The sequence below is a fragment of the Hypanus sabinus genome, chromosome 22, assembly GCF_030144855.1.
Source record: "Hypanus sabinus isolate sHypSab1 chromosome 22, sHypSab1.hap1, whole genome shotgun sequence".
Lineage (NCBI taxonomy): Eukaryota > Metazoa > Chordata > Chondrichthyes > Myliobatiformes > Dasyatidae > Hypanus > Hypanus sabinus.
The window spans coordinates 17,471,655-17,497,095 of record NC_082727.1 but is presented as its reverse complement, the minus strand read 5'-3'; the positions used below and the strand labels follow the sequence as shown (position 1 = coordinate 17,497,095).

Genomic DNA, 25,441 nt, shown 5'->3' with positions numbered 1-25,441 from the left:
ACACAGATTAGATTTCTTGCCCTTCCCCTGTGGTTATGTTTTTCCCCATGCGTCCATTATCCACACATTATCTGGGGTCCTTCTGGGACTGAGGGGGCACTGCAGAGGCTCGAGTGTATTGTGAATAAGGCTGACTGTGTTGTGATTTGAAGCAATTGACTGTAAATCATGTGAGTAGTAGTGAGATGTTGTAGTCACTGAGTGAGTCTTCTTTGAAATAAGGAACCAATCAATACAGAAACACAAGAGATTTGTAGATGCTGGAAATCCAGAGCAACGTGCACGAAATGCCGGAGGAACTCAGCAGGTCAGGCAGCGTCTATGGAAATGAATAACAGCCGACATTTCAGGCTGAGACCCTTTGTTGGGACCGAGAAGGAAGGGAAAAGACGCTGGACTAAGAAGGTGGGGGGGAGGGGAAGGAGGACAAGCTAGAAGGTGATAGGTGAAGCTGGGTGGGAGTTGGGGGGAGGGGGAAAGAGTAAAATGCTGGGAAGTCATTGGTGGAAACTATAAAGGGCTGGAGAAGAAGGAATGTGATAGGAGAGGAGAGTGGACCACGAGAAAGGGGAGAGGGATGGGCACCAGCCGGAGGTGATAGGCAGGTGAAGAGGTAAGAGGCGAGAGTGGGGATGAAAAGAGGGGAAATTTTTCTGGAAATCAGAGAAATTGATATTCCTGCTATCAGTTTGTGGAGGTTGCCTAGTCGGAATATGAGGTGTTGTTCCTCCAATTTGAGAGTGGCCTCATCGTGGCAGAAGTGGACCAATATGTCAGAACGGACATAGAGGTAGGAATGTAATATGTTGGTAACCAGGAAATCCTGCTTTTTGTGGATGGAACAGACGTAGACATAAAAGCAGTTCCCCAATCTACATCAGGTCTCACCAATGTGCAGGAGGCTGTATCAAGAGCACTGGATACAATAGATGACCCCAACAGATCCACAGGTGAAGTGTTGTCTCACCTGAAAGGACTGTTTGGGGCTGTGGAAGGGGGGGGGAAGTAAAAATTTATTTGTTGGTAGGGTTCCGTTGAAGATGGCGGTTGTGGAGAAACTTTCTTTACATTTCTGATAAATCTGTCTCTTCCTCTACATCTCTTTTTTCCATCTCTCTCTCTCTTTAGTAATTGTTCTTCCTTTATCAATCTGATGTGTTATTGCAGCCATTCAATACAATACTACGGAAGTACAGAAGCCATGTACAGAGAACTTTGTGTATCTTCTGCCTGAGGGACAAAATTGTCATGAACATCTGTAAAAACAGAATTTCTTCAATACCCTGGAACGGACAATATCCGGCTTCTGCCCCCCTTCCTTAACAATCCTGACGAAGGGTCTCAACTCAAATCATCAGCTGTTTATTCCCCTTCACAAATGGTACCTGACCTGCTGAGCTCTTCCAGCATTTTGAGTGATTCGTTCAAGATTTCTTGCATCTGTGGAATCTCTTGTGTTCAGTATCTTATTCAGCTTGTTTATTATATCCAGGGACCCAGTCTTCCCAGGTGAAGCTTATTGAGTCCAGGGACCCAGTCTTCCCAGGTGAAGTTTGTTGAGTTGAGGGAATTTTTCCAGTTGAGTGAACTTTATGTGATACTCCCAGAAATGGAACTCTGCTGTAGTCCTGGGGAGGACCTGCACGTTTACCTGCTCAGCATCTTCCAGCAAAACAAATTGTGCTTTACTCAGAATTAATCAAAGTCCCTACCCACTCCGGACATTCTCTCTTCTCATTCCTTCCATCAGGTTGAAGACACAAAAGGCTTAAAGCACATACCACCAGGCTGAAGGGAGGTTTCCAACCCACTGTTATAGGACTATTGAATTGTCTCCTTGTATGATAAGATGAAGAGTTCCAGGGAGAAGGAGGGAAAGTGGAGTTGGAAAATTAGCCATGAATGAATGAATGATAGAATAGATTTGATGGGTCGAATGGCCTAATATAGGAGTAGATTTAGGCCATTCGATCCATCAAATCTATTCGTCTATGGATGTTCAGGGCCCTGAATGGTCCCACCTCTTCACATCTCCCATTTTGAGATCTTCTCCGCTTCTGACCTCTTGATATTTCTTGACGCAACCACTCTACTGTTGCTACGGTGCCTTTCATTGCTTGGGCCCTGGATTTTGAAACCCGTCATCCTTTCTCCCAGCCTTAAAGATCCCACCAGTTAGAGTGAGTTTTTATTACCCTACCTCAGTGGAACGATGGTGCAAATACCTGAAAAGAAAACATACCACCAGGCTCAAGGTCAGTTTCTACTCCACTATTGAACAGTCTCCTAAAATGGATTCCTGACCTCACAATCTACCTCGTTCTGTCCTTGCACCGTGCTTTCTCTGTAGCTACTACACTTAATTCTGCATTCTGTTATTGTTTTCCCTTGTACCATCTCAATGCACCGTACAGTGAATTGCTATGGCAAGCTTTTCACTGTATTTCAGTGCAGGTGAAAATGATAAACCAATTTACCAATTTTATTTACATGGACGAGTCAACCTGGAGGACCTGCTTCTCTGCTCTATGACTCTTATGACTTAGTGAAGAAGAGAATAACTATAAACTGACTGCAGCTGTAACACTTTATTCTGCAGTCTGTTATTGTTCTACCTTGTACTACCTCGTTGCACTGTGTAATGTATTGATCTGTCTGAAGGGTATGCAAGACAAGCTTTTCACTGAACCTCAGTATAGTTCAAAAATATGAGAGAATGTATACAATATACAACCTGAAATTCTTGCTCTTCACAGACACCCACAAAAACCAAATGCCCCAGAGAATGAGTGACAGTAAAAATGTTAGAACCCCATGCACAAGTAATAACCCTCTCCTCCCCAACTCACTTATTTCAGCAAAATAGCATTAGCACCTTCTACCTACCAAGCAAGCAATAGCAAAGCCCCCAAGAGAGACCATGATCTGCAGTACAACAAAATCTAATCGTTCACCCGATAATTCGACATACCATGGACTCTCTCTTTCTCACTAATAAAGAGACAGAGAGGTGTCACTCAGTGAGAGGGGGGACATAAAACTACTTAAGGTGATAAAGTCACTTTTCTCAGTGCTCTCAGACTTGAGGAAATCAATCTACCAATTCAGCTTTATTTTTGTGTTATTCCACTATGGCCTTGCCTGAGAGTATTTGTTCCCAACCTGGAGTCAATGGACCCCTTGCTGAATGGCATTGGTCCATGGCAATAAAAAGATTGAGAACCCCGGCCCTAGAGGAAGGAGTGCTGACCTAATTGCCACCTTGTGACTACTCAGGAAGGCAAATTATCGCCTACAGATTGGTCTGCTTATTTTCAGGGGGATGCACTAGCACTGGAGACAGTTCAGAGAAGCCTAAAAGCACCTACCACCAGGTTCAAGGGAGGCTTGTTGACCGAGGGTGTTGAAGGTGGAGAGGTTCAGTAGCTTTAAATACCTTGGCAGCGACATATCAGAGGATTTGTCCCAGGACTGGCACAAAAGTGCCATCACAAAGAAATCACGACACGCCTTTACTTTCACAGAAGTTTGCATAGATTCAGCACGTCACCGAAAACTTTGACAATTATGTAAATGTACAGTGGAGCATATCCTAGCTGGTTGCATCATGGCCTCATATGGAAACACCGATATCTAGGAACTGAAAAGGCTACAGAAAATGATGGATACATCAAAGGCAAACTTCTCCCCACCTTTGAGTATGTTCACATAGAGCGCTGCCATAAGAAAGCAACAATCAGAAATGGCCACCATCCAGCCCATGCTCTCTTCTCAGTATTACCATGGGGTGGAGGTCCCACACCACCAGGTTCAGGAACAGCTAACACTACAACCATCAGGCTCTTGAACCGGTGTGAATAATCACTCACCTCAACACTGAACTGATTCTATAATCTACAGATTCAAGGACTCTTTACAACTCATGCTCTCATTATATGTTTTATCTATATTTGCACATTGGTTGTCAGTCTTCATTTATATATAGCTTTTCACAAATTATTTTATTTTTCCTGTAAAAGCTTGCAAGAAAATAGATCTCAAAGTAGCATGTGGTAAGTACTTTGATAATAAACTTATGTTGAACTTTACACTTTCGAAGGCGGCACCAGCTTCAGGTTCAGGTTTGATTCTAGTTACCAGTGTGCAATGAAATTCCTCACTCACGTGAATCTTACAGAGCAAGCAGTGTGCGTGGTGATAAAAAAACAGAACAAGAAATTCGGCAAGGAGCACAGTACAACAGAATGGCGATGAACAGGCAGCAGATCCTGGAACCTGGTGCAGCTGAAGGAATTCCACAAGTCAAGCTGCGTCTTTGGGGGAAATGAGATTGCTGATGTTTCAATCCTGATGTTAACTGGAGATATTGATCCAAACTGCATGTTCCAGATCCAAACTACATGCTGCGCTAAATGAAAAATGGACTCGGCACAGACCAGCTGTGAAGCATCAAGGAATAAGCAGCAAGTGAAAGGGGAAAAAAAAATCCTCCAAAATAGCTAGATTATATTTTGACTATGAAAAATAGTTGAAATCAATATCTGTCTCTATAATAATATTGGAATGAGCTGCCAGAGGAAATGGTGAATGCGGGTTTGATTTAAGTTGTTGGCTGCAGCTCCACCTTCAATATTATAATTCCAAGCAGGTGCATCACCAAAAAATTTGAACAAGTACTTCAACTGGAGGGGTATGGTGGGCTATCATCCAGGTTTGAGTCGATGGGACTACACAGAGTAACAGTACAGCACAGATGAGATGGGCAGAAGGGCCTGTTTCTGTGCTGTATTGCTCTATGACTCTATTAACTATCCCTTTGCCTTCCTAGATGCTGCTCTACTCACTGTGTTCCTCGAGCAACCTGTCTTTTGCTCCAGAGAAGGTTGATCCCTTGTATATTTTTCACAGTGGCACAGCAGATAGTGTAGCGGTCTGACAGTTCTGATGACCCAGTTTAGTCCTGACCTTGCTGCTGTCGATGTGGGGTTTGCACCATTTCCCTGTGACCCTGTGGGTTTGCCCCAGGGTCTCTATTTTCCCAATGACGTGTAGGGGTTGATGGGTTAATTGGCTGCTGTAAACAGTGTGATTGATGGAAAAGTGGGAAGGAAAGATTACAGCAACATTGGGGGAAGGAGTCGGGAAAATGGGAACGTTTTGTGAACTGACCTGCTCCTTATGGGTGGAGAAACCTCCTTCTACATCACATGGAAATATGGAGAGTCATTGCTCCAGTTTCCCTGCTGGATTTTCTTGCCTCACAGGAGATTTTGTCTAATGAGGATAGGTTGAGCCAGTTAAGGCTTTTCTATTTTGAGTGAAGGAGGGCGAGGGTAACTTGATAGAAGTGTATAAAATGATGAGGCATAGATAGAGTGGACAGCTAGAAACTTCAATGCAGGGCAAACTTAGTTTATACCAGGGGGCATAATTGGAAATAATTTAGAAGATAAGTAACACACAAAATGCTGAAGGAACTCAGCAGGCCAGGCAGCATCTATGGAAAAGAGTAAACCGTTGGTGTTTCAGGCCCTTTATCAGGCCCGAAACGTAGACTGTTCATTCTTTTCCATAGACGCTGCCTGGCCTGCTGAATTCCTCCAGCATTTTGTGTGTTACCTTGATTTCCAGCATCTGCCAGTTTTCTCTTGTTTGTGGAAAATGTGTAGCTCTGGTGGTTGAGTTATTCACCGATCTTGGCAATTTACTTGCAAACGTTTCGGCACCCTGCCAGGAGACATCGTCAGTGCACTGTTGATGATTGTGGTGTATCCTCAGAATGCTTGGCCATTATGTGCTCGTCAATCAGCTGATTGGACTTCACGTTGGAAACTCAGTTGTGATGTGAGGATGAAGTCTCGTTGCTGATTGGTTGTGCAATGACCTTTGTATGTTGTGGTCTGGAAATTTGCCTAATTGGCTCATAAATGGGATTGAGGTCTACACGTTCGTTTACAAAGTTGTTTGTGAAAAGCAGTGCTTCTAGAATTCTCTTGCATGCCGCGTGTTTGGTTGCGCCATGACCTTCACGATGCCCAGTCAAATTTATGCCCTTCTTGATCTCCATGGGCAGAGACGAGGGAGAATTGAATTCATGCCACTTTACAGCCAGTTGGTGTTCATGGATCCTTGTGGACAGTTTTCACCCAGTGTGGTCCACATAATGTCTGCCATAGTCTCCACGTTGGATTTTGAAGACCACATGGTCTTGTCCAATGGCATGGTTTGTTCTGTCCTCAACATTGCCATTGGCTTATGCACGACTGAAATTCTACGTTCTTGGAGCAGCTGGGCCATCAATTCTGAGATATTTCGAATGTATGGAAGGACAACTGGTTTGGTCGCTTCTTGATCGGTGCACTGTCAACCTCATAGAGATCTATGCATAAAGTTCCGCGGGTATCCGTTTTGTGCAAATATTTTAAAGAGATGTTGCTCCTCTTTATCCTTTGGTGTGGACAAAGTTTTGACACAACTTTTCTTGTGTGCATTTGGATGGGTGCTGTGATAGTTAGGATCAGATCTGTATGTGCTCCTTTATGATAAGCCGGAAGTTTCCCAAGTACCATCTGTGTTGCTACTGACAAGCACATAAAGGAATGTCAGTTTCCCTTCAGTTTCTGTTTCCATTTGTTATCATTGAGCACGCTGTTGATTAGTTCATAAGTTATTTCAGTTTCACTGTGTTTTACTGTGACAAAGGCATCATCAACGTAATGAACCCAAATTTTAGGGTTTATAATTGGCAACACCGTCTTTTCTAACTTTTGCATGATGGCTTCTGCAATGAACCCGGAGATGGGCTACCCCGCTGGTGTCCCTTTCGGCTGTTTGTAAAGTGTGCTTTTAGATTTAAGGTGCGAGCATGAGCAGAATTCTGCTAGTCTACATCTGCCATCTTTGCTTAGGCTCTCACCATTTCATTCTTCATCGGGGAGCAGTTCCAGTAGAGTTACTTTCGCTAAGCTAAGATCGATGGGAGTGAACAGAGAAGTGACGTCAAACTGGATCATTGTTTCATCCTTGTCTGAGCACGTGACTGACTCTCAGCAACACACACAAAATGCTGGAAGAACTCAGCAGGCCAGGCAGCATCTGTAGAAATGGGTACAGTGACGTTTTGGGCTGAGACCCTTCATCAGGACTCCCTAGTCTCTGCCCATGAAGATCAGAATCAGGTTTAATATCACCGGCATATGTCATGAAATTTGTTAACTTTACAGCAGCCCTACAATGAAATAAATGATAAATAAATATAAAGAAAAAACTGATTAAATATATATATATATATATATGTCTATTAAATAGTTAAGTTAAAATCAGTGTTGCAAAATAACAGATAAAAAAATAGTGACGTGGGTTCATGAGTTCATGGGTACAATGTCCATTTAGGAATCGGATGGCAGAGGGGAAGAAGCTATTCCTGAATCTCCAAGTGTGTGCCTTCAGGCTTCTGTATCTCCTTCCCGACGGGAACAGAGGGCAAGTCCTGGGTGATGAGGGACCTTAATGATTGATGCTGACTTCCTAAGGCACCACTCTTCGAAGATGTCTTGGATATTACAGAGGCTGGTACCCATGATAGAGCTGATTAATTTTACTACAAGTTTCTGCAACTTATTTCTATCTTGTTCGGTAGCCACCTCCCCTCCTCCCCCCCATACCAGACGGTGATGCAGCCAGTCAGAATTCTCTCCACGGTACATTTGCAGAAGTGTTCGAGTGCTTTGGTTGACAAACCAAATCCCCTCAAACTCCTAATGAAATATAGCCATTGTCTTGCCTTCTTTGTAGCTGCATCCAGGTTAGATCCTCAGAAATATTGACACCCAGGGACTTGAAGTTGCTCATTCTCTCTACTTCTGGTCCTTCTGTGAGGATCGGTTTGTGTTCCCTCACCTTACCCTTCCTGACGTCCGCAATCAGCTCTTTGGTCTTACTGGTGTTGAGTGCCAGGTTATTGCTGGTATATCTTAGTCCTGTACACCCTTTCATCACCATCTGAAATTCAGCCAACAATGGTTGTATCACCAACAAGTTTATAGATGCTATTTGAGCTGTGCCTGGCCACAAAGTCATGGGTGTAGAGAGACTAGAGCAGTGGGCTAAGCACACACCCCAGTGGAGCGCCAGTGTTAATTGTCAGTGAGGTGGTGATGTTATTTCCAGTCCGCCCAGATTGTGGTCTTCAGGTTAGGAAATTGAAGATTCAGTTGTAGAAGGTACAGAGACCCAGGTTCTGTACCTTTTCAATAAGGACTGTAGGAATTACGGTGTTAAATGCTGAGATATAATTAATAAACAGCATCCTGACATAGGTATTTGCGTTGTCCAGTTGATCTAAGGCCACGCGGAAAGCCATTGAGATCGCATCTGTTGTAGACCTACTGTGGCGATAGGGAAATTGCAGCCAATCCAGGTCCTTCCTGAGAAGCCATGACCAACCTCTCAAAGCATTTCATCACCGTAGATGTGAGTGCTACTGGACGATAGTCATTGAGGCAGCTCAGTTTCTTCCTCTTTGGCACTGGTACAATTGTTGCCCTTTAGAAGCAGCTGGGAAGTTCTGACTGTAGCGGTGAGAGATTGAAAATGTCTTTGATTACTCCCACCAGCTGGTTGGCATGGGTATTCAGAGCCTTACCAGGTAGTCCATCGGGCCCTGCTGCCTTGCGAGGGTTCACCCTCCTGAAAGACAGGCTGACGCCAGTCTCTGAGGCAGAGGTCACAGGGTCACCGGATGCTGCCAGGGTCCTCGTAGCTGTGGTTTCATTCTCCCTTTCAACGCGAGCATAAAAGGTATTGAACTCGTGTGGTAGTGAAGCATCGCTGCCATTCATGCTGTTGGGTTTTGCCGTAGTAAGTAATGTCCTACGACCCTTGCCAGAGTTGACGTGCATCTGATATCGCTTCCAACCTCTCCCAGAATTTTCTTGGCTCTTGAAATAGCCCTCCACAAGTCATACCTGGATCGCCAGACTTAAATGTCACAGATTTAGACTTCAGCAGACTACGAACCTCCTGGTCCATCCGCGGCTTTAGGTTTGGGGATCGAGAGGGACACAAATTCGACCGGGTATCAATGAAAGTCACGGCACAATCGACCACGTGGCACGTAAGAGAATTCCTAGAAGCATGGAATCCTGTGAACCATTCTGTAAACAAATAGGATCGCAGTCTTCCCATATTTATGAGCCAGTGTGGGCAAAATTCTGGACCTCAATGCACGAAGTTCTCCATTGATAAGTATACAATGGCCAAGCATTCAGGGCACATCGCAACAAACAGTGCACTGATGATGTCTTTTCACCAGGTCAGGAACCATTTCAAGATTGGAGAATGAATCAACTCGACCAGGAGGCATAATTTTATGGTGATTGGAAAATGTACAGGGGGAAATGTCAGAGATAACACACACAAAATGCTGGAGGGACTCAGCAGGCCAGGCAGCCTGGATGGAAAAAAAGTACAGTCGACATTTCAGGTCGAGACCCTTCAGCAGGACTGGAGAGAAAAAGCTGGGGTGTAGATTTAAAAGGTGAGGTAGGGGAGAGAAAAACACCAGGTGGTAGGTGAAACTTGGGAGGGGGAGGGATGAAGTAAAGAGCTGGGAAGTTGGGAGATGGGAGTCAGAAGGCCATGGAAGAAAGAAAAAGGAGCAGCAGAGGGAGGCGATGGGCGGGCAAGGAGGTAAGGTGAGGGAGGGAAAAAGGGATGGCAAATGGTGAAGGGGGGGTGGTGGAATGCATTACTGGAAGTTTGAGAAAGTTGGGGGCTACCCAAGAGGAATATAAGGTGTTCTTCAACCTAAGTGTGGCCTCATTATGATGGTGATTTTGGAATGAGAATGGGTGGCCACTGGGAGATCCCACTTTTTTTGGCAGATGGAGCATAGGTGCTTGGCAAAGCCGTCTCCCAATCTACGTCGAGTCTGACCGAGATACAGGAGGCCACACCGGGGATACCGGACACAGTATATGACCCCCAACAGCCTCACAGAGGAAGTGCCACCTCACCTGGAAGCACTTTTTGGGGCCCTGAATGGTAGCGAGGGAGGAGGTGTAGGGACAGGTGTGACACTTGTTCAGCTTGCAAGGATAAGTATCAGGAGGGACGAATGGACAAGGAAGTCACATGGGGAGTAATCCCAGCAGAAAGCAGAAAGTCGGGGGGGGGGGGGGAAGGAGGGATAGTTTGCTGCTTGGCCTGCTGAGTTCCTCCAGCATTTTGTGTGTGTTGCTCAGATTTCCAGCATCTGCAGATTTTCTCTTGTTTGTAATGTCAGAAGTAAGTTTTTTTTTACTTAGAGAGTGGTGAATGTATGGGACACCCTACCGTGGATGATGGTGGAGGCAGATCCATTAGGGGCATTTAAGAAACTCTTAGATGGCTTCATGGTAGATGTAATTACCAGGAGATCCTGGACAGGCTGGGGCTCTCAGCACTAAGAGTGGCACAGCCGAACGTTGACACAAGAAAGATCATTCAGTTCATGAAAGATTTTAGTGTAAGATCAAGATCAGATAAGTGCATCTTAATAAGAATGTTTCTACAATTTGCATGAGAGTGCTGCAAAGACTTGAGAGACTGAGTTTTACAGAGACACTGCATAAGAAGAAGAAGAAAGTCTTAACTCCGAGTGGAGTCATCAGGACGCTGTCGTGACGGTGTTTTTTTAGCAGGCTTTCTCATTTTTATGAGGCCGAGTTGCTAGCTCGACGCTCAACCCAGCACGGATGGAAAGCGTGCAAGGGGGCCGGCTGGATTTGAACTCAGGAGCCTTCGCTCCAAAGTCCAGTGCTGATGCCACTACGCCACCAGCCAGCTAGAGGCTGCATAAGCAAGGACTTTATTCCTTGGAGCATAGGATACTGAGGGGTGACCCTGTGTTCAACCATGAGGGACATAGATAGGGTGAATGCACTCAGTCTTTTTCTCGGGGAAAGAGGAATCAAAAACAAGAGGGCCTTCATAGGCTTATGGTGAAATGGGAAATTCTTAAGAAAGACTCAGGAAACAACTTTACCCAGAAGGTGCTCAGTATATGGAACCAACTGCCAGAGGAAGTAGTTGAGACAGATCCATTAACAACATTTAAAAGACATTTGAACAGGTATAACCATATAACAATTACAGCACAGAAACAGGCCATCTCGGTCCTTCTAGTCCTTGCCGAACGCTTACTCTCACCTAGTCCCACTGGCCTGCACTCAGCCCTTAATCCTCCATTCCTTTCCTGTCCACATACCTATCCAATTTTACTTTAAATTACACTACTGAACCTGCTTCTACCACTTCTACTGGAAGCTCGTTCCACACAGCTACCACTCTCTGAGTAAAGAAATTACCCCTCGTGTTGCCCTTAAACTTTTGCCCCCTAACTCTCAACTACATGGTTAGGAAAACCTCAGAGGGATATGTGCCAAATAGGCCTATCTTGGCTGGTATGGATGAGTTGGGCCGAAGGGCCTGTTTCTATGCTGTACGACCGCAAGACTCTATTGCTATGTATTATTTGTAAACTTTGCATTATTTTTTAAACATTACTCGTTGCTCGCTTAACCGTGTCGCTTTTAATGTGGTTTACTCGTCTGCCACAGCCAAGTTGTAGTTCATAATTTTGAAGTTTGCATTATTCAGATTTAAGACCATGGTCACAGATTGAGCTAAATGACTTTCAATTTTTCTATTAAATTCTTTCAGATTGTGATGACTGTTCCCTGAAGACCCCTTAACTACATGTTCATCTGTTAACCTCTTCTCATTACTCAACACTTGATCTCAGATAGTCTGCTCCCTCGTTTCCTCCCCAACAGACTGGTCTCGATATCTACCTTACATAGCAGGTCAAAAGGTCAGACAGAATATTTTTAAAAAGCCAGAAAAATTGGCTAAAAAATTAATAAGGAAATATGAGTGGATCAGATTAAACTTGCCAGTAAAATGAAAGCAGATCGAATTTCTTTCGAGGAAGAATTTATCAGGGGAGGGATGCTCCCATAATGCGAGTTCAGGGAATTATTAATGAGAGGAAGGAGGCTGGGGATTAAAGCAGTTTTTTTTTGCATTTTCTTCGCCTAACGTGCCAGAAATAGCTATAGTTTGGGAGATGGTAAGTAGGAACTAGGGGAACGTTGTACTCATTGGGGCAGTGGTGTTGGAGCCGCAGGCTGACACATCTCTCACTTGTCCTGCAGGACTTCATCCAAAGAAGGCTGGTGAGGGGACTGATGGATTTGTTCTATTTCAATTTGCTAGGTTTGTTGTTTCATTAAAAGGCCACTTGGCTTATCCAGCAACTTTACTCAAGGAGAGAGAGAGGGAGGCAGGGAACCACAGTCAGTTGGTCAGATCTAATCTGTATTGGATTGTGGGCCTGCTCTGCCACTGCTCACCCACAGACCTCGCCCTTCCTCATCTCCTCCCATCTACCATATACATTCCCTCCCCTCTCCTCCACCGTCCCCTCCCATCAGCCACAAACCTCGTCCTTCCCTGTCCCTGCCATTGCCATTCAACGCTCCCCTCCACCCTCCCCTCCCCTCTCCCCTGCTGCACTCTCTAGCCTCCACAACACCCTCCACCCTCCTCCCCTTCCCCTACAGCCTCCTCCTCCCTCCCCTACACCCTCCAACCACCCTTACACCTTCACCTTCAAACACTATTGCCACCACTCTCCCCTCACCTCCAATTTCTCTTGCCTCCCATCTGCCCTCCCCTCTGTCGCACCCCACCATTCCTTGCAACCCTCCCCCTTGCCTCCCCTGCACGCTCCCCCCACCTCTGCAGTGTCTATACACGCACCTGTCCCTCCTCCATAGCCTCTCCACTCCCCACACCCCTCTCCTTTGCTGAAGATGCCCATGCAACCTCCCTTGCCATCCCCTCCTCTCCTCACCCCATACTACCCAACTCACCTCTTTCCCTCTCCCTCACACATCTGAAACCCCCACATCACCTTTGCCCCAACACTGTCCTCTCTCCACCGCTCTTTGCCCTCTTCCCCCATCCACCCACAGTTTCCTCTGCTCTGTAAGCTCCCCACACCACCCGTGGCATGCCGGAACATTCCATTCCTGGGATCCTGGTTACTCCCAAGTCTTGGGCTCTCAATCAGGGTGGCATTTGGGGATGGAGGAAGGGACAACATTGAGGAGATTCTCCAACAACTAGAACTGCAGGGAATTTCTCTTTAAGAATCTGGTGTTGCTACACTAACATCTCATGTGCGTTTGATGGCGAATGGCCATAAATGTAAAGATTTTAATTAAACAACGGACTATTAATCTGAACGAGAGTAGATTGGAAACTGTTGATTAAAAGCAGATCTCACAAATCTAATTAATCGGCATCTTTTTCTCTTGACTCAATGAATATTAAGAGCACTGTCTTATCCACATCCAGTCATATAAATAATATTTACTGGGAAAGCGTTAAGTATGTAGGTCTGAGCACAGCAATAACTCTTTCCCAGTCTTTCTCAATCCAAGTACCCCACAATCACCCTCCTGATCACAGGACACTCGTCTCCTGAGATTCCCATCCTACTGTCCGATCCCTCAGGTTCCTCAGCCATCCATACCTACAAGTGGCTCCTTCTAATCCTCTGCCCCCTGCTCTCAATCCATCTCTAATCGATCATGTCCTCTCTTTCTATAGACTTTGTTCCTCTAATCTCATCTCTTTCATTTTCTCTTTATTCCTATCTCTCAATCTTTATCCCTCTATCTGTCACCATCCCTTTGAATTTTTATTTCTCCATTTGTTTCTCAATATTTATATCTCTCCATCTGTCTCCCCATCAATCTCCTTCCCATCTCCATATTTCTATCCCTCCACCTCTATATTCTCATTCCTATCCCACCCATCTCCACCCGTCTCCATCCCAATTTTCCTATTCCTGTTCCTCCATCTTTATCTGATTTTCATCCCTCAATTTCTATCTCACTCTCCTTTTCTATCCTTCTCTCCATCACTTTCCCTCAATCCCCATCTCTCTTTCCCAGTCTTTCTTTCTCCATCCCCTCATCCTCACAACTTTCTCCATCTCTTCCCCTTCTCTCAAACCCTTCCCATCTCTCCATCGGTATTTCACTTGGTGAGGGCAAACTAGGACAGGACAGGTCCAGTGAATGGTAGGGCACCGATGGGCACCATAGAACAGCAGGATCTGGGAATTCAAATCCATAATTCCTTGAAAGCAGTGTCACAGTAGATGGGTCATAAAGAGAGCTTTTAGCATACTGTCTTTTCTAAATCAAAGTGTTGAAGCCAGGAATTGGGATATTTAGTTGAAGTCATTGGTAAGGCCAAATTTGGACTATTGTCTGCAGTTCTAGCCACCTACCGATCAGAAAGAAATCAATAGGGTTGAAAGAGTTCAGAGAAAATTTACAAAGATGTTACAGGGTCTTGAGGACCTGAGTTATAGGGAAAGACTGAATAGGTTAAGCCTGTATTCCCTAGAGTGCAGGAGAGTGAGGGGAGATTTGGTAGGGGTATACTAAATTATGAAGAGTATAGATAGGGTAAAGGCAAGCAGGCTTTTGCCACTGAGTTTCGGTGAAACTAGACCTCCAGGTCATAGGCTAATAAATAAGGGTAGGTGAAATATTTAAGGGTATCTTAGGGGGAACTTCTCACGCAGAGGGTGGTGTGAGTGTGGAACAATTTGCCATCCGAGGTGGTGAATGCAAAATTTAAGAGAAGCTTGGCTAAGTACATGGATGGAAGGGCTGGTCCTGGTACGAGTTGATGTGGCTAGGCAGAATAAGAGTTCAGTATGGACTAGATGGACCAAAGTACCTGCTTCTATGCTGTAGCACTCCATCTCTGTGACTCTATGACCCTTCTTTTTCCCCTTTCTCTGACACTTTGGCAACCAAGTAAAATGCAAGCCATCCACGTTTGATCTCCAGAAAACCATCTTAATGCAAAGTAGCAATTCCGGAACAAACTTAAATCAGTGAAGGACGCTCAACTGTTGTGGCAGGGCATGGATGCTATCAGTTCCCACAAAGTGAGATCAAGTGAGGCTTTGCTCTCAGATGAACTCAATGCCTTTTATGCTCCCTTTGATTGTCAAAACATGAAGGAACCATCACGGACAGACACCCCCCCCCCCCCAATGATCCTATGCTTTCAGTCTCTGAGACCAACATGAGGATGTCCTTCATGAGGGTGAATCCAGAGAAAGCATGCAACCCAGACGGGGTATATGGCTGAGTACTAAAGACCTGTGGTGGTCAACTGACTGGAGTGATATATTTAACCCCTCGCATTGGCAGTCTGACATATCCACCTGCTTCAAGCAGGCTTCAATTATACCGATGCCCAAGAAGAACGAGGTGACCTACCTAAATAACTGTTGTCCAGTGCACTCGCATCTACTATGATAATGTGCTTTGAGATGTTGGTGATGAAATGTATCAACTCCTGCCTAAGAAGCAGCTTGGATCTGCTCCAATTTGCCTACCGTTGCAGTAAGTCAACAGCAGGTGCTATTTCATTAACTCTTCACTCAACACTGGAATATCTGGACAATGAATATGCATTCTTTATCGACGAAAGCTTGGTATTCAATACTATGATCCCCTCAAAGCTAATCAATAAGCTCCAAGACCTTGGCCTCAATACCTCCTTGTGCAACTGGATCCTCAATTTCTTCCCTCGCAGACAGCAGTCAGTTCAGATTGGCAACAACCTCTCCTCCACAATCTCCACCAGCACAGGTGCATCACAATACTGTGTGCTTAGTCCCTCCTTTATTCATTTTACCCCATTGAGTGAGGCTGAGCACAGCTCTAATGCCATATTCAAGTTTGCTGACGACACCACTGTCACAGGCCGAATCAAAGGTGGCGATGGATCATCATATAGGAGGGAGATTGAAAACCTGGTTGAGTGGTGGCACAACAACCCCTCGCTCAATGTCAGCAAAGCCAAGAGCTGTTATTGACTTCAGGTGAGGGAAACCTGAGGTTCATGAGCCCAACCTCAATAGGGGGTCAGGGATGGAGAGGATTAGCAACTTCAAATTCCTAGGCGTTATCACTTCAGAGGATTTTTTTTGGCCCCAGCACACGAGTGCCATTATGAAGAAAGCACAGCAGTGCCTCTGCTTTCTTAGAAGTTTGTGAAGATTCGGCACGTCATCTAAAAGTTTGACAGACTTCTGTAGATGTGCAGTGGAGGGTATCCTGACTGGCTGCATCGTGACCTGGTTTGGAAACACCAATGCCATTGAACAGAAAAGCTTATAAAATGTAGTGGATCTGACCCAGTTCATCACAGGTAAAGCCCTCCCCACCTTTAAACACATCTACATGGAGCAGTGTCGCGGGAAAGCAGCATCCATCCTCAGAAACTCCGATCTTTTCTTGCTGAAGCACAGGAGCCTCAGGACTCACACCACCAGGTTCAGGGACAGTTATTATCCCTCAGTCATCTGACTCTTGAACCAAAGGGGATAACTTCACTCACCCTGACCCTAAACTGTTTCCACAAACTATAAACTTGCTTTCAAGGAACCCATCATCTCATATTTATTATTGTTATTAGCATTTTTCCTTTCATATTTGCAGTTTGTTCTCTTGTGGATGTTTGTCCATCTTGTGTGTACAATTGATTCCATTGAGTCATTGATTCTATTGTTTTATCCTTTTATTTACTGTAAATGCCCACAAGTTAATGAATCTCAGGGTAGTATATGGTGACATATATGTACTTTGATAATAAATTTACTTTGAATTTTTTCTCTCTCCCTTCTTTCCATCTGATTCCTATCAGCCTGTACCTTCCTCAATATAGACCATGTATCTCCATCCCTACCATTCTAAACCTTTGGGAGGAAAACAAGAGCTGCTGAAGGACTCAATCTGCGGTGGGAAATGGACAGTCAATGTTTCAGGTTGAGATCCTTCATTGTGGTCAAAACATTGACTGTCCATTTCTCTCTAAAGATGCTGCCTGACCTGCTGAGCTCTCAGGATCAGCTGGTTTACTGGCAACAGGATTGAGTCTTCAGTCCTGTGGCCAGTAAGTGGATCACAGCTGAAACGTTTCTCCCTGATTAGGTTCAAGGGTAATCAATGGTCCATGGAGTTAATTACATCATTAGTAGAGATGAGCACAGGAACAGCCAGATGGTTATAAAAGCCAGCAGGTTTACTGTTGTCCTTTGGCAGTGGGAAAGTGCCACATGTACCCAGTTTGGTTGTAGGAGATCCTCACACCCACCAAACCAAGATGGTCAACCGATGATGGCATGCAGAAAATGCTGGAGGAACTCAGCAACTGAGGCAACATCAATGGAAGGGAGTAAACAGTCAGTGCTTTGGGCCAAGACCTTTCATCAAGACTGGAAAGGGAGAGGGACCAAAATAAGAAGTCAGTGGGGAGGGGAAGGAGTACAAACTGGCAGTTAATAGGTGAGACCAAGTGAGGGACAAGATGGGTGGGTGGCAGAGGGAGAAAGAAGAGGTGATATGTTGAAGAGTTAAAGGGTTGAAGAAGAAATCTAAACGGAGAAGAGAGGAGACCATGGAAAAGGTGGTGGGGCACCAGAGGGAGGTGATTACCCTTTCTTGCACAGTCTGCCACCCTCTCTTCTCCAGTCCTGATGAAGGAACTTGGCCCAAATCTCTTGCTGTTTATTCCCCTCTCTGCCTGACCTACTGAGTTCCTCCAGCATTTTCTGTGGGTTGCCCTGGATTTCCAGCAACTGCGGAATCAGGTTTAATATGTCATGAAACTCATTGCTTTGTGGCAGCAATTCACAAAATATACCATCAATTATAATAAGTATTTAAAAATCAAATTAAGTTAAAAAGAGAGAAAAACTACCTCTCAATAAAGAGAGAGCAAAAGTTATGATGGTGGCAGAAAGTGATGACTCTGCTTGCCAAGGGAAGGTAATCATCAAATACTCTTGTTTAGGCTACCAGTCACAGCCATGGGTCCTTCCAGAACCTCCTGCATCCAATGTTGATGCCAAACCAAAGTGTTCACTCACTTTAGGGTCAGTACAGGATGGGCAATAAATGCCCCTTATGAAGAACCAATAACTGGCCTTGTTACTGACACCCACTCCCAGGGTGACATCTTTGTGCCCGGGCATCATGGGTCCACCAGTTATTTATTCATCGCTGAATCTGACCTTGTTTTTCCTTCAGAACATCGCCACGCAGAAGTTTGCACTGCCCTCTCCGGTTCGGACCGTGATCTCAGCTGACTTCGACAACGACCAAGACCTTGAGGTGTTCTTCAACAACATTGCATATAGGGGGTCCTCAGCCAATCGTATCTTCAGGTGGGTCCTTCCTAACTCAGCCCCCTGCTCCAGTCCTTGCAAGTACGGTTAATTGGAATCAAGATCGGGTTTATTATCACTGGCTTAATTTATTTATTTAGGGATCCCGCGCGGTACAGGCGCCTCCGGCCCAAAGAGCTGCACTGCCCAGCAACCCGCCTATTTTAACCCTAGCCTAACCACAGGATAATTTGCAATGACTAATTAACCATCTAACCGGGTCATCTTTGGAATGTGGGAGGAAACCCAAGCATGAGCAGGAAGGGTGTACAAGCCCCTTACAGAGGACCCTGGAAATGAGCCCCAAACTCCAACACCCTGGGCTGTAATAGCATTGTGGTAACCACAATGTGATTGTAGAGCTTGTAACCACGGTAACAACCCCTTCACCCAGAAATAGCTGGATACTGTGACAAACTGTACGTTGTTTTCAAACACCCTTTAATTCTAATTTATATTTTTACAAAATAATATAATTTAACAGATACAGCACCCTCCAACTGAAGAAATTCTACCTCATCTCTGTTCCCTCTGGTCCTAGACTCACCGGCTACAGGAAACATCCTCTCACATCCACTCCATCTAAGCCTCTCAATAATCAAATTCTTCCACATCTGGCTCTAAGGAGAAGCATCTTATCTCACTGCAAAGAGGGAAGAGGTAAACGGAGGGGATAAATCCTCTGCTGGCAGATACCTTGCCTGTTCACGGACGTTTTATCCACTCTCTGTCTCAAAGATCGAATACCATCTTTCTTTCCCTCCTAGTCTTGGCTTTGTGCTGCTTTTCATTCTGTGACTTGACCGTGTTCTCTGATATTAAAATATGGATTGAATTCACTCCTCGGTCCCAGTGACAAATGTCTTTGGGCCCAGATGAGATGATTTTCAATTTGCTGAGCTCTGATCACAGTCCCTGTGTTTCTCCCTTGCACTCAATCCCACTTTACACTCAGCCTGTCACACCGTTTGGTGCTTCTATTATACATTCACTAAAGGTTTCTATTTTGAAGGAAACATCATTGAGTCAGAATCAATAGAGCAGGGTTTTCCTGCCTGGGTCCAGCAGACCCCTCAGTTAATGGGAGGGGTCCACGGCATTAAAAAAAGGCCGAGAACCCCTTTGGGCCATCAAGTTCATGTCGACCATTGTGGACCCTTTTCCACTAATCTTCAGAACAAAGAATAATTTCTTTAACCCGAGGATTGTGGAATTCAGTGCTACGGAGGCCAAGTTATTGGGGAGATCTAAAGAGGAGGTTAATAGGTTCTAGGTTAGTCAGGGCATCACAGGTTATGGGGAGAAGACAGGAGAATGGTGCAGAGAGGAATAGTGATGTAATGGCAGAGCGGACTCACTGAGCCCTGTAGCCTAATTCTGCTCCTATGTCTTATGGTATTGTCTTAATCTGACAGAAAGTCAATTTGGAGACACGAGACACAGCAGAAGATGGAATCTGAACAAGAAATGAAAGCAGATCATTGAATTAACTCATTAACTCGGTCAATGTTTTGGGTCGAGACCCTTCATCTGTGCTGAGGGATAGATGGGATATAGTCAGTGTAAAGAGGTTCGGTTGTATTACTGAGACAGTGAGAAGGGTAGACATAGTCCATGGAGAGGAGGCTGGTTTCCTTGATCTCCAGAACTCCGCAGGTCTGTGCAATGAGTTAGTCCATATAAATGTGTTTCCTTTTAACCATTTGATTTCTAAATTGTCAGAGTGTTTATCTGAGATCTGTAAGCTGTCAGCTGTCATTTTTATAAGCGACCCCGCAAATGCTGAAAACACAGTGCGACACACACACAAAATGCTAGAAGAACTCAGCAGGTCGGGCAGTATCCATGAAGTCGAATTTCGGGCTGAGGCCCTCTGCCAGAACTGGAGAGGAGGGGCAAGATGCCAGAATAAGAAGGTGGGGAGAGGAGAGGGAGGACAAGCTAAAAGATGACAGGCGAAGCCAGGTGGGAGTGGGAGGGGGAGGGGGAGGGGGATAAAGTAAGAAGCCAAGAGGTGATAGATGGAAAAAGTAAAGAGCCGGAGAGGAAGGAATCTGCTAGGAGAGTGGACCATGGAAGAAAGGGAAGGAGGGGGGACACTAGGGGTGATGATAGGCAGGTGAGGAGAAGAGATAAGAAGCTAGAGTGGGGAAGAAGAGGGAAGGGGAGGGGAAAAATAACCAGAAGTTGAAGAAATCGATGTACTTGCCATCAGGTTTAGGCTATCCAGATACTCCTCCAACCTGAGAGTGGCCTCTCACTGTCCACTCTTTCCGCAACGCGCTACCTCCTCGACCTTCCTTTCCGGTAGCTCTCCATGGTGTTGCTCGGAGGTTCGTTTATGCATCACACGTACATCGAGACACACTAACAACCGACACAGCCCAAGGATGTGCTGGGGGCAGCCCACAAGTCTCACCACACACTCTGGCGCTGACATCGCATGTCCGCAGTGTTCAGCAGAACAACACGAGCAACGACAGCAAAGCAACAGCAAAACGACACCAGCAAAACAACAAAACAACAACAGCAAAACGACGACAGCAAAACAACCCCTTCTACCACCCACTGACTCAGAATCAGAACCAGGTTTAATATCACTCTCAGGTGTTGTGAAATAGTTTGTTTTGCTGCAGCAGTACACTGCAAAACATAGTCTTAAAAGAACTATAAATGACAATAAGAAATACATATAAAATTAAATGTGTATTGTGAAGTGAGAGCAAAAACAAAGACGAAGAAATGAGGTAGTATATATGAGTTTATTGTCCTTTCAGAAATCTGACGGCGGAGGGGAAGAAGCTGTTCCTGAAACACTGAGAGTGTGCCTTCAGGCTCCTGTACCTCCTCTTGTTGGCAGCAGTGAGGAGAAGGCACTATGGGTGTTTGGGTCCTCCTTTTTTTGAGCCATTGCTTTCTGAAGGCCACAGATAGAGCTCCAACCTTTACACAGAGATCTAAACCTGTCTCAGAGATGTTCTGACCAGGCGTGGTCAGTCTCAGGAGAGAATCGAGACCTTTCTTCTTTGTGGCCCTTTGTTCTGTGGCTCCCAATGTCTCTTCCTAACCAGCAGGGAGTCCTCTCAGAATCTGATGGGACGCTCATCGTCCCCTGGTCACATCAGCCTCCGTGCCCAGTGGGTCCGGATCTGACCTCTGACCTAGCACCATTCCCCCTGACCACAGTCTGGAGGGTGGGGATGGAGTCCAAGCTCTGGGGTGGAGGAAGCAGAGAGTTTCTCTGTGTCACAGGAACAGAAAGTGCCGGAAGCACTCGGCCAGGCAGGCAGCCTCCATGGAGAGAGGAAAGCTGTCGGTGTTTCAGGGAGGAGAGAGATGCAAGTTAGTTTTCAGTAGGAGAGGAGGCCGGGGAGGAAGGTGACAAATATAACAGGACAGCACAGGGGCAGGCCAATCAGCCCCTCGTGTGTGCTGAATGCTAAACTAAACTAAATTCCTTCTGCCCGCAGGTGGTCCATGTCTCTCTGTTCCCTACAGGCCATTTGACCCATCAGGATCCTGCCAGCCACCGAGCATACATTTGTGCTAATCTCACCCAAATCCCATTTAGTTCTCCCTCCCATTCTCATCTGCCTCCACCACCACCCCTGGAAGTCTGTTCCAGGCACCCACACTATCTGTGTAATAAAAAAAATCTTGCCCACACATCTACTTTAAACCTTCTTCTCTTCCAGTGTGTAACATTTCTAGCCCAGGAGAAGGATCCTAGTTGCCTGCCCCATCTAGGCCCCTGTTGATGCCTCTCACAATCTGACATACTATCATGTCGTCCCTTGGCCCAACGTTCTGGAGAAGATGGTTCTAGAGCAGCTTAGTCTCATCCCATAGTTAGTGCCTGACCTGCATTTCTGTTTTTATTTCAAAATCCAGCTTCTGCAGTCTGTGGATTCCGGATCTGGTTGATTCTGGGAATCTTGAACAACACATGCAAAATGCTGGATGAACCCAGCAAGTTAGACAGCGTCTATGGAGGCAAATAAACATAAGACCATTCAGCCGTTCGAGTCTGCTCAGCCACTACGTCATGGTTAATCTATCATCCTTCTCAGCCCTGTTATCCTGCCTTTTCTATGATATCAGAATTTTTCCCAGTTCTAATGAAAGAGCATTATCATTAGCTGTCCGTCTCCCTTCCAGACACCCCTCCCCACTCACAGACATCTGAGTGTTTCCAGCATTTTCTGATTTTTTTCCCCCTGGAGTGATTATATTGCCTGGGTGGTGCTTAAGAACAGAGCAGATGAGGGAAGTTGCCAGACACTCAAGGAGCTGACGTTCTAGGCCGAGGGTCAGAAACGAGGGCTTTTTAATTCCCTCCACGGAGGCTGCCTGCCCTGGGCACCGTGTGCACCTGTTGCTCTGGCCGGTGGGGACTTGCTGCGCAGCGGCTCCCTCTGCTGGTGCGGGCCGGTAGCGCAGTCGGTGCGGGCTGAGCTCTGGGCTGCCCATTGGCCGGAGTCCTCCAGCCGGGAGAGCCAGGAGGCGTTAGACAAGTGGCCAGGGATCTAGTGGAAGAGAGAGCCGGGGTGGGCTGGTTCCTGAGCTTCAGATCCGGGCAACAGAGGCTGAGGTAGGCAGTGGTGGGGATGCTGAAGAGGTTGGGGTCAGAGGAGGCCAGAGATCCCAGAGGACTTTAGGGCCAGAGGAGGTCACAGAGATAGGACCAGTAAAATAGGATAAAACTCTAATATTGAAAATCATTTGGAAAGAGATGAAATAACAGGTTACAGGTACACTTGTGCAACCTCTGAGTCCCTTTTGCAAATGTACAAAATTTTATGCAAATACAAAAGGCATGCAAAGGTTAAAGATTACTAGAGTTAGTGAATTCAAATTAAAGTAGCTATTATCATTTATATTGTACTCAATTTTCTGGGGGGGCACGCCAACCCCAGAAATCCCCCTCCCCATACACATAACGGCCACATGCTCCCTCTCTAAGGACACTTTGGCACGAACGTAGCCCTAGAAGAAGGGAAGGCAGTCAGCTTGGGCAGAGCCCCCGGCAGCCCGTTAGCTGGACCCATAAATGGCCATCTTGGCTAGGCCCAGGAGCAGGACATCTACTGAGCAATTTGCCCCTCTCTTCCTGCCGTATTGGGTGTCCGTAAATCAGGAGTGCGGGGCTGAAATGCAGCCCCTTCAGGTTCCAACAGGGGCTGCAACCTCTCGCAGTCCATGTAGGCATGGTACGCTATTCACAAAAAGGACAGGTGGACCTGATCGGGACAGGGTTATTACACGGTAGGACCCTGTGCAACACCCTTCAACCCAGGTCACCGATGTACAGGGAAAAACCCCTGTGTGGTAACTTCTACTTTACAAAAAGACCACTTGACAACTTGATGGCCAAAAAACACACCTTTCTCTGGGACGGCAAATGATATTTACAATACAGAGGCCTCCAGGGACCTCGTGCGGCATGGGTGGAGGAACTACATGCAATGCATACTGCGAGTAAAAAGAGCGTAAGTAAAGACCCCGCCAACCCCAGATCCCTCCTCTTGTTATCAACAACTTCCCGATTAGTGTTAACTTACTTTTAATAATACTCACATTACAACACCCCGCATAGAGAGACTTCCACTGGGGACCTCCCTCACTGCCTGATGATAAGAAAGACTGCCTTGGCATGTCTGTATGACAAGAACAGCCCATACAGGAACTGTCTGAATGCGTCACGGAACAGCACGGCGGGTATCTCCATAATGAAGCTCGTGTTGTGTGGTACCGGCTCCTGAAGAAGATTCGGGTCCCACGAGCACCTCCGGCGGAGCAGGGGTCTGCGCGGTCAGAGCCGCTCCACACCCCTGAGCCACTATGACGGGGTAGGAAGCGACCTCTCCCGTGGCCTGGGCATCGCTCCCTGCAGGAGCAGGAGCACTCTGACCAGAGGAGATCCTACCCCAGACCCGCAGTAGCGCCCAGTAAAAACCCGGCAGTTCCCGCGTAGCCACACGGCTGGCGATCACCACTGGCAGGTGGTGCTCACAGCAAGGAAAGGGTGTGGCAGTGCGTGCCACCTCAGAGGGTGCTCAGTGTATGTACACGTACCTCTGCGGTTCTTCTGTGCTTATTCCTGAAATAAAACGACTTTTTATCCAAGGGCTCACTCACCCCCGTCCATCCCACAGGACTGGAAATGAAGGGGAGTTCAGAGTAAAGAAGGAAGGGAGGAGGGGAGAAAGAAGTACAAGGTGGTAGGTGATAGATTAAACCAGGAGAGGAGGAGGAGTGAAGTGAAGAGTTGGGAAGTTGATTGGTGAAATAGATTAAGGACTGGAGAAGAGAGAATCTGATAGTAGAGGACAGAAGGCCATGGAAGAAAAGGAAGGGAGAGGAGGAACAGAGGGAGGTGATAGTCAGGTAAGGAGATGAGGTGAGAGAGGGAAACAGGATTGGAGAATGGTGAAGGGGGGGCAATTACTGAGAACAGGCTGGGGAATAGGATGGAAGGGTCTGGTAGACCGTGCATTGACTTGATACGACTGAATAACCTTTAGTGTCACACACCAATGAAACGGGCCATTTGGCCCATCAGGATTCTGCCAGCCACCAAGCATACATTTAGAGTCATAGATCACTGCAGCACAGATGTGCTGATCTCACCCATAAACCCATTTTAATTCTCCCTCCCATTCACATCATCTCTTACCCACACGTTCTCCAATTCGGGAAAATCTCCAGTGGCCAATTATGCAAAGATCCTGCAGATCATTGTTACGTGGGTGGAAACTGGTGCCCCCAGGGAAAACTGAGCAGTCACAGATAGAACTCCACACAGCACAGGAGGGAGGAGTTGAGATTGGGCCCCTGGAGACGTGAGGCTTTACCAGTTGCACCACTGCCCAATGTCTACCTTGTGTTACAAAGAAATTGGTGTTGATATTGCTTTATTGTGGTCAGTGAAAAACTTGTCTTGCATACTGCTTATACAGATTAAATAATTACATAGTCATTGAAGTCGAACTGATGACAATGCAGAATAAATGTAAAAAGCTACTGAAAAACTGCAGTGGAAGGAAACAATAAGATGTAAGATCATAACGAGGTAGACTGTGAAGTCAAGAGTCTGATAACAGCAGATTGAAGCTGTCCTTAAGCCTAATG

General features: G+C 46.1%; 1 protein-coding gene across 3 annotated transcripts in view; it reads left to right on the top strand.

The window, feature by feature from the left end:
- crtac1b (cartilage acidic protein 1b) overlaps positions 1-25,441 on the top strand; it is a 325,818-nt gene that overhangs the window by 223,571 nt on the left and 76,806 nt on the right. For all 3 annotated transcript variants that reach the window (XM_059947159.1, XM_059947158.1, XM_059947157.1), the window contains exon 8: positions 18,174-18,310. In XM_059947159.1, coding sequence (XP_059803142.1) covers positions 18,174-18,310 — 137 coding nt within the window. The remainder of the gene's footprint in view (positions 1-18,173; positions 18,311-25,441) is intronic.